The sequence below is a fragment of the Toxorhynchites rutilus genome, chromosome 3 (assembly GCF_029784135.1).
Source record: "Toxorhynchites rutilus septentrionalis strain SRP chromosome 3, ASM2978413v1, whole genome shotgun sequence".
NCBI classification, from domain to species: Eukaryota; Metazoa; Arthropoda; class Insecta; order Diptera; family Culicidae; genus Toxorhynchites; species Toxorhynchites rutilus.
Window position 1 is genome coordinate 234,039,130 of NC_073746.1, and position 14,748 is coordinate 234,053,877.

A 14,748-nucleotide genomic window follows, 5' to 3' on the forward strand; every position below is an offset into this window, starting at 1 on the left:
ATGGCCGCCTTTTTGTTGCCAGCATAGAAAATCTTGACCATAGAAATCACAACCTAAAATTAAAAATGATGTGCTCCGCGCTTTTCTCCAGCAGTGATTTCAATTGCAAATCGCCAAGAAAGCTTCCGGATGGGTATCCAAACATCGCTTGCCAAAGGAAACCATCCAGCGTCATCAAATATTAACATATATTACCCCAAACATTAAACAATACGTGAGCCCCCTAAGCGCGAGCCCTATTTTATATAGGGTTGCCAGAGCCCCGGTTTTCACCGTGAAATGGCGCCCTCAGTTTCTATTCTGCGCATGGAATAGCATGGAAAATCTCGTGTTATTCTCACGAAAACAAAAATGAATCACGTATCAAACATCTTCAGTTGCTTTCACAAGGCCACTCAAATTTCATCGGTTCGTTTCGGGACCACCAACAAGTTAGAAAGAGTTGAATTTTATGTTAATAACAATTCCATACTTATACTATCCACCCACACACTAAAAAGAAAAAACTTTCAGCAATCTTTCAAAATATTCAATTATTCATTAATTAAGAATTGATTCAGATGCAATTTCAAATAAATGATTACCGAGCCAATGGTAATCCTACGTCTACCTTGCGGTAATGTCACAGATATAACCCACTTCTTGTTTTTATGCGGTGAATAGACACCGCATATGAAAAGTTTCCTTAAGTAGATAACCCAAATCCTGACGATTCCATTCATGATCAACATTCGATTTCCTTTTGTTTCCCTTCTGTAAGTTGAGTCATGTTGCCTCTTTGTTTACGCGTGGCTGTGTGTTAAATTCGTTGTGCTCGGAACTTGTTTTTTCCTCTGTTGGGTGTGAATCACTGCGTTTATTATTTTGAACTATTGTGGTATATCTCATTTTTTATACTACACTTCAAGCTTATCTACTGCTTATTGAAGAAGGAGTAGACTGAAAGCTGTGTCAAGAAAGGTGTCAATCAGGAATATTCTGTTGGATAAAATTTATAACATACTACATTTAATGGAACGATGGGAGTCGGGATGGGAATGGGCTAAGAGTGAAAATTGAGATGCAAAGTTCCTTTTCCACGCTGTCAACTGCTAAGAAACTTCATATTACGCTTTGGAATATATCTTATTGTAACTTATTCTAATGATCCAGGATTGCAAAACCCAGCGAACATTAAATCGTGAAATGGCACAATTGGATTTGATATACATACATTCAAACTATATTAGGGTGATATATGATGCGTATAACTTGCATATACATGCAAAAGTGATATGCAATTGGACTTGCCAAAGTCATATAAAATGAATAGAATGTACGTATATAACAACGCACATCGCGATATTAGGATGATTGTTATACCGATATACGACTTCATCCATCAGTGATATAGAAAATCGTGTTTTGGCATTTTATACGATTTCAGATACACATGGTGCATCCTTTGATTGATATTTTATACGATCATAATTTGATACGAATTAATAAGCAACCTATCATGTGCAAAAGTCATACGATTTAATGTTTGCTGGGAAGTGTGGTACGTGTCATTCAAATTAGGATTAAAAAAATTATAACACACGATACACTCTTTTTTATTTATTTTTTTCACTTTAATAAGAGGTCTACTCACTTGCGACGAAAACCACTCTTGGCTCCCTCTAATAAACTCCTACTGACTCCTTAAAACAAACAAAACAAAGAATGAGACTGGTAATTAGCAGGCACAGTCCCCATGAAGAACGGTGAAATACATATCTCATATATAAAAAAAACAACTAAATGATAGATAACTTCATCAAATATCATCTTTTTCAAATACCTCATTTGCACCAAAAATCTCTTCCAGTTTTGGGACAATCCATGCGCCCTCTAGAAAATAATTTTGCACAGCAAAAAGGGAATAATGTCATTGGCGCTCATTTTTTCGTGTACATATAAAATGCACAACAACGCGCTTCAGATTTCGCTTGCGGATGTTGGTCGACAGTTGGATACGCAGTTTCCTTTGTTTTGAACGTTTTGAACATACACGGTTGAACCATTTGAAAGTGCATTTGTTAAAAATCATAAAATTAGCATGTTTAAGAACAGAAAATCAACACTGCTTCATAAGAGAACTTCCGCTTTAACAGCGATTAATGAAAATACAGAGGGAGATGGACAACAATGCCAGAAAATCCAGCGGCTCGATAGCGTGACAGATAAACAGGATAATTTGGCCAGTAGTCAATTTTCGATTCCGGCGAGTCAGGTAAACAGTCAGCGGCGGTATCTTTCCCAGCGAAGCAACCTTCAAAAATCCCAAAGTGCAAGAACCTCACGTCGAGTTCCAACAAATTATTTCGAAAGCATCCTACTCAAATGCCAATTGGATCTTGACGATCCAACTTCGATTGTGCTAAAATGTGAGCCGATAATGTTCGTCCGCAGATTGCGTACAATGCTGCAATCTAATCCCGAGTATCCACGAAACGTGAAAGATTTTGTGCATGGTGTTGAGCTGGCGAGTAAGACCCCGGAGTCTCTGCGGAAGCTTCTTGAGTGCTGTCAATTCCAGAACCCGACAACGCATGAGTTGAAACCACTACAAGAGAGCGTAATGAAGTTGTTGCTTTGCGTCGATTTCATGCAGCTGGAACTGATAATTCTGTTGTTGAATTGTGTGGAGAAAGCCGCCGTAGTGGAAACCGAGATCAGCATGACAGGGATGATTTTATCACAGATTAAATTCATTGACCACACATTGCATGGAAAGTTTGTGTTCGATAAGTTTTTCGATGTCCTTGGGCAATCCAGTAACATGCAGCTGCATAGAGAGGCAATCGCTTCATTGAGGGATGTGATCGATGTTTCAATGCATGATTCTGCGTTCAGGAAGATTGTGGAGCTACTACCGGCAGCGGACGACCTGTTCACTGTGACAAACGTTGCTGTGTTTTACGAGATGTATTTGAGTAGTGCAACCCTTGGAATGGTCAGACAGAAGATTGTAGATTTGGTAGAAAGTGGATGCCAGATTGAAATATATCCATCACTAATTAAATTTCTTCTGAAGTATAACAGCAGTGACCATGACGATCTCCACGAAAGCATTCAAGAAACGCGACAGGTCGTTGATAAGTTTGTTCAAATTTGGAGTAGCGATTCAAGCGAGACGTATTTGTTGGAAATTTTTCAAACAATTTACCAGGCCCTTACGGTTTCAACGGCGCTTTATGAAGCATGGGTAAAATATAGTCGACTGTTGACCGACGATGAATCGCATATGTCACTCGATTTATTAATATTATTGATGATACTCAGTGTAAATGAGATTAAGAGTAATAGTATTCAGAAGATGCTGATCAATAAGATTAAAAGACGTCACCTTACGGTTACGCACATGAAAGAGTTGACGAAGTACTTCGGATGTGTTCTGACAATCCATATGGATTGTGTGCTAGACTTCATTGAATCGTGTTTAAAGGAAAGACAAATCGAGATCTGTGAATTCGGCGTGAAATCTATAAGCTGCCTATTCTCAGCGGGTAACACAAATAATAAAACGGTGCTGAAGAAATTGATTGGATTTATGTGCGAAATGGCGTTGGTGAACGAAGGCCGCCGGAATGATCAATTAATCGCTACATGTACGAGTGCTCAATCGGATATCCATCATCAGTTTCCTGACGATATCAAGAATAATGCGCACGTTTTATTGAAAATAATGGATGTATCTACTGACCTGAATCTGCATCAATACAGATCCGCAGTAAGTTTGATCTGCGATGCAATAGATGTTCCGGACAATCCGTTAGATGACAGCGAAGCATGGGATAATATGAATATCGTCATTAGAAAGCAACTTTTGAGTAACAATAAGGATGTTAAGAAAAAAGGCGTTGTTGGTGTCGTTCGTTTGATTCAGCATCTGCTTAAAAGTAAGTCGGGTAGTGCAGAACTGCCATGTAGCTTTGATTCGGAGAAAACGATTGAGTCAGCAAGTGATATTCCGACTGCAGCGGGAAAAGAAATCGCAAACCTGATCAATATGATGCTTGCATCCGCCAATGAGTCAACGGAAATACTGGCACTGTGTTACGACGAGATAGCCGATATGTTACGGGAATTTGAAATCAAGGTCGGAAAACCAGAAAAGGCCTTCAGCATTTGGCTCTGCGATGTAATCACAGGTGAATTTCAATCTCACTTTATCGTTGAAGAAATACCAAAAGGAAACGTGATACAGTTCGCTAAAAAGCTGTGCATTAATGACACATCCGATGTTGAAAATATGAATGCTGAAGCGCACGCCATAGCCATTAACATAACTGAGAGTATCCTGGCGATGAATAGTAGATATTCTTCGATGTGCTTTTTTCTTTCCATGTTTAAACTTATGAAATCGTTGCAATCGATCCGGTATAACGGGAACCTGGAATCCATCAACGCACTGCTCGGGTGCTCGATAATTGTTCCTATTTTCTATGGTGAAACTGAAGAGGAGAATCTGCTTGAAGTCTACGAAGAACATGTCTGCAGGCAATTACTTGACGCCTATTTTTACGTATCGAATTGGTTTCGTGAGCTGATAAATGCGTTTATAGAGCAAAGCGATTCTCTCACGCATCGGAAAGTTCTACAGCGGTTGACGGGGCTTGTACAACTTGAACAACGTCTGGGTGGACTATTAAGATCTAAAGATTTCGAGTACTATCCCCCTGCATGTGATTTTTCTGCAAACACTCAAATGAAACCAACGAAATCTACCAAAGAAACGTCTTCTAAACAAAATACCACAATTAACACCACCAAAACACAAACAAACGTAACGCAAAAAACTCGCAAAAATGACATTCAAATTTTTTGTGAAGAAACGGTTTTCATGCGATATCGAAGTGGTTTCAGAGCAATGGAGAAACAAATAATACAGCTTTTGCGAGAACCCTTGATTCTCTGCCATAAACTTCCGCACGATAAAATAGGAGAATGCTTGAGTCTCAGTGAATACCGATTTCTGTTAGAAACCATTCTGACTGAAATTGAAACTCGAGTCGTTACACGAACAATGCATCTTTCTATTTATAGGCTCAACGATGTTCGTTCTGTATTGCCTTCTTTGGTTGGGAATTTCACCGAAATTAAGACAAAACTATACGAATACAAACACTCAACGAATGCCAACATTCATTTGGACCAGGATGCTTCGAGTTGCTGTTTCAATTGGACCCTTCGTGTGTTCACAGCTATTTTGCAAATGGAGAGAAGCTCACCGGAGAACATTGACGCAACCTTGGAGCCACTCAGCAAACTCATACACTCCGCTGGAGAGCGGCCAAATAATGAAGACACCGTGAAACAAATACTGGCCTCTGAGCTCACGCACAAAAATGCCTTCAAAAGTCTTCACAGCGCAAGTTGTCTTTATAAATTCGGCCAAGCCTTGAACGGTCTTGTACCAACGCAAGAAGGAATTTCCACCATCGCCACGTTTTGCCAGAATTTTATTTGCACTAACTTCCAGCAAAAAACTGGCAATGCAGTCCAATTAACGCTCCTACTACAAGGCATCTTTGTAACAGTCAATTTCGCCAAAATCAAAAAGCTTACTCACGCTTTGGAAGATGATCTAAGCGTGCCCACATCCGACGAACGAAACTATCTCGGCTTACAGCGCGGTCACTATGCTTTACTATTCAAGGAACTTTGTAAAGCATTCGTTAAGTGTATCCAGGGTGAGATCAGAGCTAAGAAAACTACCGTGCAAAAATTTGTATCATGGGAGCAGTCATCCGAAATTCTAAAGCAGTTATCTGATGTTGCTAAAAAGGCGGAAAATTTTAAAATCTATTGCTGTTATATGAAATATGCGCACACGTTTCTAAAACTATTTCAACAGTACGGATTGAAGACGCTGGAAGACGTATTGAAAGTTTCCGCTGATAGAGTCAGTCATCTGTTGGGCGTTCTACAGCACAGCACTCGCTATCTGCACAACATTTGTTGCCACTCAAAAAATGCCAAGGATAAAATATTGGCGGCACAGATTCCGTTCATACGGGAAACGGTTGAAACGCTTATTTACAGCGTAAAAGCGATTCTCGCTGCTAATAATTGTGCTTCGGTGTTCTGGATGGGTAATCTGAAGAATAAGGATTTGAAAGGAATATTGATAATTTCTCAGGAAGAGGATGAGGTAGCTGAGAACAATGAATCAGATATTGAGGATTATCTTAGTGACGATGACGAGAATCAGTTATGTACCTCTTTGAGAAGGACCGATTCTGGCGCTAAATCATCGCAGAGCAAATGCTTCTAGGGTTTTAGAGATAGTAATAAAGTATAAGGTACATTTTGAAGAATAAAAAAGACGTTAATCAATAAATTAATGTTTCATAAATCATCAATCTATTAATTAATGATACAAGAAAATGGCCGTGACCGGAAAATATCTCCTCAGAGAACAACAGCAACAGAAACTACCGTTCAGAAAAAGTGTAGGGGAACCGCGGGTAATACGGACAGTGGGAGTAATATGGACAGGTAATTGATTTGTATAGTTACATTTTGAATTTCCGATTTCTGTAAATGAGAACACCTTCTACATTTTTTTTTTTTTTTTATTTATATCGTTTATTTTTACAGGCTCAGTTACATAGGTTTAAAGGAGCCGAACTCCTTACTGTATTGTTACTAGTATATATACATTTTTCCTTAATTCTAATGTTAATAATATAGGAAACCGATTACTCGCGGTCAACTCGAGTTTAGAAGGGTGACATATTTTCTTCAGGAAAAGGAGGGGATATGAGGATATGTTGACATTGATCACACTCACACTCTCAATCACACTCATCACACTCAATTCTTAAACCTATCTTATATCTAATATGTATTTACATTTCATCTTATTCTTAAGAAGGGATCCGATCTCTCACAAAGGAAAAGGAAAAGGAAAAACTAAGGGTATAAGGACAATCACACACGAAGATCGATAGCTTTAAGGAATACATATATTTGGGACATGTAATCAAGGTCTAACCGAGCCAACACGTCTCTCACCGGCACATTGGGCTGCCTTCCTCGGGCCCGAAGGGTGACTACTAAATTCGATCTGGCGACAAGATACAGCTCGCACGACCAAACAACGTGCTCGATGTCGTGGTAACCTTGGCCACAAACACAAAGATTGTTGTCGGCAAGATTAATACGAAAGAGTAGCGCATCTAACGAACAGTGATTGGACATGAGTCGGGAGAAGGTGCGAATAAAGTCCCGACTCAAGTCCAGACTTTTGAACCATGGTTTGAGGCTAACCTTAGGGATAATCGAGTGAAACCACCGGCCCAATTCATCTTCGTTCCATTTGCGTTGCCAGTTAACTATGGTATTTTTGCGGACTAAAGAATAAAATTCATTGAAGGCGATTTGACGCTGATAAATATCGCCTTCAATTGCACCTACCTTTGCTAATGAGTCAGCCCTCTCATTACCCAGAATTGAGCAATGTGAAGGGACCCAGACAAAGGTAATGACATAACAGCGTCTGGATAAAGCACTCAAATTTTCTCGTATTCTCTCAAGGAAGTACGGCGAGTGCTTTTCCGGCCTCACTGAACGGATAGCTTCGACAGAGCTAAGACTATCCGTTACAATGTAATAGTGTTCAACAGGTCGTGAGGCGACGCTGTCCAGCGCCCAGTGTATCGCTGCCAATTCAGCAATATACACTGAGCAAGGATTCTGAAGACTGTGTGAGGTGCTAAAAAATTCGTTGAACACTCCAAATCCTGTGGACTCATTCATAGAGGACCCATCAGTAAAGTACATATTATCACAATTGATATCCCCATACTTTGCATCGAAGATCGTTGGAACGATCCTCGATCGAAGATAATCTGATGTTCCATGGATATCCTGCTTCATGGACAGATCAAAATGCACAAAGGAATTGATGTAGTCAGGAAAACAAACACGGTTGGGAATATACGAAGAAGGATCAACCTGCATGGAGACGAATTCATGATATGAGCTCATGAATCCAGAATGAAAATTTAGCTCGATCAGCTGCTCAAAATTTCCGATCACCAATGGGTTCATAACCTTACACCGGATGAGGAACCGAAGAGATAATAAATTGAAGCGATCTTTTAGTGGGAGTAGGCCTGCCAAAACCTCGAGACTCATGGTATGCGTTGAGGGCATACATCCCAACGCGATACGGAGACAAAGATACTGAATTCGCTCGAGTTTAATGAGGTGTGTTTTGGCAGCTGATTGAAAACAGAAACTGCCATACTCCATCACTGAGAGAATAGTTGTTCGATACAACATTATAAGATCTTCGGGATGGGCTCCCCACCAGGTGCCGGTAATTGTACGGAGAAAGTTTATTCTTTGTTGACATTTTTTACTCAGATACCTAATATGGGCCCCCCAAGTACATTTAGAGTCGAACCAGACCCCAAGATACTTGAATGACATAGCATGAGTGATCGGTTTACCCAAAAGTTGAAGCTTTGGTTTTGCTGGTTTATGCTTCCTAGAAAAAACCACCATCTCTGTTTTCTCCGTGGAGAATTCGATCCCTAGCCCAATGGCCCAGGTTGAAAAATTGTTCAAAGTATCTTGTAAGGATTCTTGCAGGTCGGATTCGTTTGATCCTACGACAGACACCACTCCATCATCTGCAAGTTGTCTTAGGCTGCAATTTTGTGTAAGGCAATTGTCAATGTCGCTTACGTAGAAGTTGTACAAAAGGGGGCTTAAACATGAGCCCTGGGGGAGTCCCATGTAAGAGACCCGACTTACTGCCGAATCTCCGTGAGAAAAGTTCAAATGTTTCTCACAAAGCAAGTTATATAACATATTATTCAATAGAGGCGGCAGACCCCGAGATTGTAATTTGTCTGACAAAACCTCTATTGAAACAGAATCAAAGGCCCCCTTTATGTCCAAGAATACTGAAGCCATTTGTTTTTTTTCGGCGTAAGCCAGTTGAATTTCTGAAGAAAGCAACGCAAGACAATCATTCGTCCCCTTGCCCCTGCGGAACCCATATTGTGTATCTGAGAGTAGGCCATTCGTTTCAACCCATCGATCAAGGCGAAACAAGATAATTTTCTCCAACAATTTCCGTATACAAGACAGCATTGCTATTGGGCGGTACGAATTGAAGTCGGACGCGGGTTTTCCGGGTTTTTGAATAGCTATAACTCGTACTTGTCTCCAATCATCTGGAACAATATTATGCTCCAGAAACCGATTGAATAAGTTCAACAAGCGATGTTTCGCCACATCAGGGAGATTTTTCAGCAAGTTGAACTTAATTCTATCCGATCCCGGAGCAGAATTGTTACATGAAAGGAGAGCAAGAGAGAATTCTACCATCGAAAACTCGGAATCAAGATCGCACCTATCTTGTGGTATATCTCGAATAATTCTTTGCACTGGAGCGGAATCGGGACAAACCTTTCGTGCAAAATTAAAAATCCATCGATGTGAATATTCCTCGCTTTCATTGGATGAAGAGCGATTTCTCATGTTTCGAGCCACTTTCCATAATTTTTTCATTGACGTTTCTCGTGACAAACCTCCCACGAAATTTCGCCAATAAGCACGTTTTTTCCCTTTGATCAAGCTTTTAAATTGATTTTCAAGGTCCAAATACTTCTGAAAATTTTCAGGGGTTCCACGTTTCCGAAAAGCTTTAAATGCATTCGATTTATCTCCATAAAGCTTGGAACACTGGCCATCCCACCATGGATTGGGAGGCCTTCGACGAATAGTGGAACCTGGGATGGGTTTCGTTTGAGCGCGAACCGCGCTGTCATATATCAAACGAGAAATGAAGTTATACTCCTCCAATGGAGGCAAACCATCTCTGGAATTGATGGCTAGAGCAATCGCGTCCGCATATTTTTTCCAGTCAATGTGTCTTGTGAGGTCGTATGCCATGTTTATTGATTCAGAAGAATTCAACCCATTGGTGATAGAAATTTTGATTGGCAAGTGGTCACTACCGTTGGGATCCTGGATTACATTCCACTTGCAATCTAACGATAGTGAATTCGAGCAAAGCGAGAGGTCAAGAGCACTTGGTTTAGCAGGAGGTTTAGGTACACGTGTTGTTTCCCCAGTGTTCAAAACGGTCATATTGAAGCTGTTACAAAGGTCATATATCAACGATGAACGATTGTCGTCGTACTGTTCCCCCCAGGCAGTTCCGTGAGAGTTGAAGTCTCCCAAGATTAATCGTGGCTCAGGAAGGAGTGAGCACATGTCAACAAGTTGCTTGCGGCTAACCGCAGCTCTCGGAGGCCAATACAAGCTGACTATACAGAGGTCTTTGCCTCTGATGTTTGCATGACAAGCAACAGCTTCGATCCCTCCAATAGGTGGAAGGTCAATTCTAAAAAATGAGTGACACTTATTGATCCCCAATAGTACCCCTCCGTATCTGTCATCACGGTCCAAGCGTATTATATTAAAATCGTGGAAAGAGAGATCATTTTGAGAAGAGAGCCAGGTTTCGGATAGAGCAAAAACATCACAATTGAGTTTATGAATTAGAAATTTGAATGTATCCAATTTAGGGATAAGACTACGACAATTCCACTGTAAAACAGTGATATCTCCGACCTCTCTATTTAAATTAGACATCAAGAGAGATAATCATTGCAAGGAGGGGCCATGTTTGCATCAATTGCTGCAAAATTGTCTTTAGTACTGGAAGCATTGCGGTGACAATGGTTCTGATGGAGTCGGAAACATTAAAACACGTGAAGATTTGATCCACAAGGTCAGACAACTTTATAAATCCCGATTGGGAAGTTGAACTTGACGGAAAAACAGGGACAGTTGGGGTTTTTGATGTCCCCTCGAGTGCTGGGTCGTTCGAAGGTGAACTATTACCACGGAGGCCAGGAGGGACCTGATTTTGCTTATCCGCTGCACTCGATTTTTTGGGCAAGCTAACAGGGGGTATCACCGGAGGGACTTGTCCTTGAACTTTGGGAGTGGTCACATTTTTGCGCCGGGAATTCCCTTGAGAAATAAACGGCGTGCCCCCGTTAGCTGTATCCGCTTCCATTTCGTCAACTGGCAACGTAGCGAAGACATTGTGTGTATTGATTGGTTGTTGTTCTTGAGCCAGTGGAGAAGCGCCCTTCAAAATTTCTGCGAAAGTGCGTTTAGAGCGTTCCCTCAAAGAGCGCTTCTGTTTCTCCCAGCGAGCCTTGTATGTTTCACAAGCTGAGAGCACGTGTGGGGATCCCCCGCAATATGGACACTTATGCTCAGTCGCACTGCAGGATTTCCCCTCATGTTGTTCTCCGCAAGTGGCACATCGTTCTTTATTGGCACAATAAGCAGCCGTGTGACCAACTGACTTGCACTTTAGACAAGTCATTGGCTTTGGAATAAAAAGTCGCACGGCTAACCTCAATTTATCTACCATCACGTAGTCAGGGAGAGCTGAACCAGCGAAGGTGACTCGAAACGAGTTGGACGGCGTAAATTTCTTTTCTTCTCCTTCATGGGAGACTGTTCCGAGCTGGCGGCAACCCAAGATCTTAACAGTCGTCGAGGGCAGTTTTTTAAAACGGCCGGTACCTTCACTCGTAATGTATTCGCACGTCAAGCCCGTTTCGGTTATCACACCCTCAATTTCGACTATGTGAGAGGGTATGTAGACCCGATACTCAATTGTAAAATGCTGATCGACAACAATCTTGTTTGCGTCTTTTCGATCATTCACGACAACTCGCAATTTGTTTGGTCTAACCTTCGAAATTTCCGAAACGGAGGTATACCTTGCCAGATCTTTCGCGATCTGCATGACTCTCAACGCCTTTCCATTTGGCTTAGGCCTGAAGAAAACAACCCAGGGACCAGTTCCGGGCGCATCTTCTGGATAGACCTTTACACGGGGAGTGGGAATAACAGGGGGGGAAGGCGAGGACAGGGATTGAGAGTGGGAAGGCGAAGGTTGAGAAGGAGCGGGAAGAACAGAGGGAGAAGACGAGGTTGAAGGTAGAGTGGGATCGTTAAGGGCAGATGGGAGATTTGCTAGTTTTTTGGAGGGAGGCTTGGTAGGGTTAGCTGACTCGTCCCCAGAAGAAGTATCTTCCGTATTTGGAACACGTTTGAGTGACTTTTTTTTATCCGTTAGGAGGGAACTAGAGTCAGAGACCTCCATATCCGAAGGTCCCCCACTCTCTGCCATTTTAAATTTTCACTTATATTCTAAGTATTTTTTTAAACAATATTTCACAATAAAATAATTCACAAAAACAAAAAAAAAAACTTATAATTATTAAATATTTTCTCTCAGTATATTCAATCTTATTCACCTATGAACGCACTCCAGTGCAGATGAACGGGAGCGTGCTGAAAGCTCGTTGGTGGTGGGAATGTGCCTACGACACCACTACACACAGTCGTCGGTGAAAGCTTACCCGCACTGTCACTGTTGGCACGATGACTCGGCGAAATCTCCAATGTCGGCGAAGCAGCGACAAAACAAAAACCAATGCTTGGCTTTCCGAGGATGAAAGCCTTTATCCACTTGCAGGCAGGGCACTTCACTCACTATCCAGATAGTGAAATGAACTCTTCAGCGGCAAAAAAACAACAATCACGCGGTAACCGATAACGGAACTTGGACGCGACTTTCCTTCGTCTGGTTACTTCGGGCAATCGGCGAAGAATGTGACCTTCTACATGTTATTCTATAATATCTAAGCCACCCTATGGCAATGAACACTGATCAAAAGTGGAAAAGGGAAACAAAAACCAAAAATCTTACATGATGCGTGCGGATGTTAATTTAGCTGCTTCGATATTAAGCATTTTGAGTGGTTTAGTATCAAAATTCAATTCGCTAATGGATATATTTCGGTTTGTGAGTTAACAGAGAAGCGATATTAGGTATGCACGGAAAAGTAAATTAATTTTTGAGTGGAAAATGTAAATTATTGAAATAATTGTACTGATGGGGTAAAACGAACAGTTGCCAGTGGGAGTTAGATGGACTGTGAAACACCTCTTTAATCTATTCCTAAGGAATGCCCTGCGTCTATAAATGGAAATTCAAACGCCAAATGTGTACTGTTTAGAAGTTGACTGGAACCAAAAGCAAAATAGTTGAGGGTCTGTCCGTTTATACTGCTGAAAGGCACGATCGCACTTCTAGGTGGATTCATTCGCATTCGCGTTCACTTTTCGGTCTATCTTAATTTCAGTAAAATAATTGAAAAACACTTTTTTGCAAAATATTTGGCCAATTAGGTAGAAAAACAGGATATTGAATTACAAGAAACTGCATCAAAGTTTGGGAAAAAAGATATAATTGAAGTTCTTCTTAACATGTCCGTTTTACCTCCACCTCCCCTAATGTCACATACAGCAGCGTAGTGAGGGTAGACAGCGCCCCTGGCAAACTATGAAAATGGCGCCCCAAAAATACCACTTTTTTCAAATTTATCACTATAATTACACTTAGGTGCCTACTCTATTAAATTTCTTTTGAATTTCTTCTCCTATTCAATTTGAACAAGGAACGTGTTATTGCTTTAATAACTGTGAAACATCGCATAGCACGGAGGGGCGCCCAGGTATGCGTAATGAAAAAATCAAAAGGGTTTGGTGTAATATGATGTTGGGTGTTCCAATTTTTCGAAAATTAGAGGCGAATGAACTGAAAAGTTTAAAGCTTCTTTAATCCAACATCATCATCATCATTTTTCGAAAATCATGGAGAGGTTATTGGTTTCATGTACGGAAAGAAGCAACTACTCATGATGGATGTCTTTTTACTTAATTGAAAGATGAAATATAATTCGGGGAAAAAATTGCTTTTCAAAATTCTCGGATTTTGGCGCCCCCGGCAAATGCCGGGTTTGCCACCCGTACACTACGCTGCTGGTCACATAAAAACTTTTCACGATTGCATGCGTTTCGTGTAGCAATATTTTCGAAAGAAGTTGAAAGTAGTGTCACCGCGGCCTTATACCCATGATGTTTTTACCGCTTCAGAATATTTTTGTAACCCTAAACTTTTTTTGAGCGGTTGTTTCCGTTGCAGTTGTTTTCTGGAGAGAATTTTTGCGGGAACCAAAAATAACACGTATCTACACCGAGATGGAAAATGGAAGGTGGGAAGATTTTTTAAATCTGTGACGTCACAGATTTTGTTGATGTATGTTACTTTTCTTATAATAGTCCACTACATAGGAAAAGTGTTGTTATTACACTTAGAAAAATCCTCGGTCGAAAACTACCAAATACATTTGGTAATGCAAAATTAGTAGAATGTACAATTTTTTTGTACATATTGTCAACAAACCCGCATCCCTACCAGAGATTAGTATATTTTACTCGATAACATTAGTAAGCTTGGATATTGTCATATCTGAAAACTGGTGATAAAAGCGCGTATTAACCATTTTCATTGTTCCCATAAGGCAATACGGAGGTATAATAAGGATATAATTCTGATACGTGCATTTTCGGCGAGAAAATGTAGCCGATATTGGGCTTCCGAATCATGGTTCTGCTTGACATAAGTGTTTATTAGTACGGTCGAAAATGACTATAGATTGGTAGTATTTACCAAAAAATTCGTTATATTTACTAATTTCTCTCAGTGTAAAAGTAGAAATAAGCAAATGAAATGAACGAACTAGTTTGAGCGTTGAAAATCACAAGGGCCCGACATTTTAACAAAAACTGAAATTTCTGTATTTTTAAAGTGTTCTAAACTTA

The 14,748-nt window shown here is 40.6% G+C and overlaps 1 protein-coding gene across 2 annotated transcripts; it reads left to right on the plus strand.

Annotated features, from left to right (window-relative positions):
- The first annotated feature begins 1,951 nt into the window (after nucleotides 1-1,951).
- On the plus strand, nucleotides 1,952-8,144 carry LOC129774990 (Fanconi anemia group D2 protein homolog). 2 transcript variants are annotated; one of them, XR_008742829.1, is made up of 3 exons: nucleotides 1,952-6,329; nucleotides 6,411-6,525; nucleotides 6,628-8,144. XR_008742829.1 is itself a non-coding variant. In XM_055779125.1 (1 exon), the coding sequence occupies exon 1, from the start codon at nucleotides 2,081-2,083 to the stop codon at nucleotides 6,299-6,301; it is 4,221 nt and encodes a 1,406-aa protein (XP_055635100.1). In that variant the 5' UTR covers nucleotides 1,952-2,080; the 3' UTR covers nucleotides 6,302-6,382. The 2 variants fall into 2 exon arrangements, 1 of the variants encoding a protein (XP_055635100.1); XM_055779125.1 differs by lacking the exons at nucleotides 6,411-6,525; nucleotides 6,628-8,144 and having other exon boundaries at nucleotides 1,952-6,382.
- The last annotated feature ends 6,604 nt before the right edge of the window (nucleotides 8,145-14,748 follow it).

Excerpts from the sequence above, each read along its gene's own strand:
- LOC129774990 (XM_055779125.1), top strand. The coding sequence starts at position 2,081 with ATGTTTAAGAACAGAAAATCAACACTGCTTCATAAGAGAACTTCCGCT.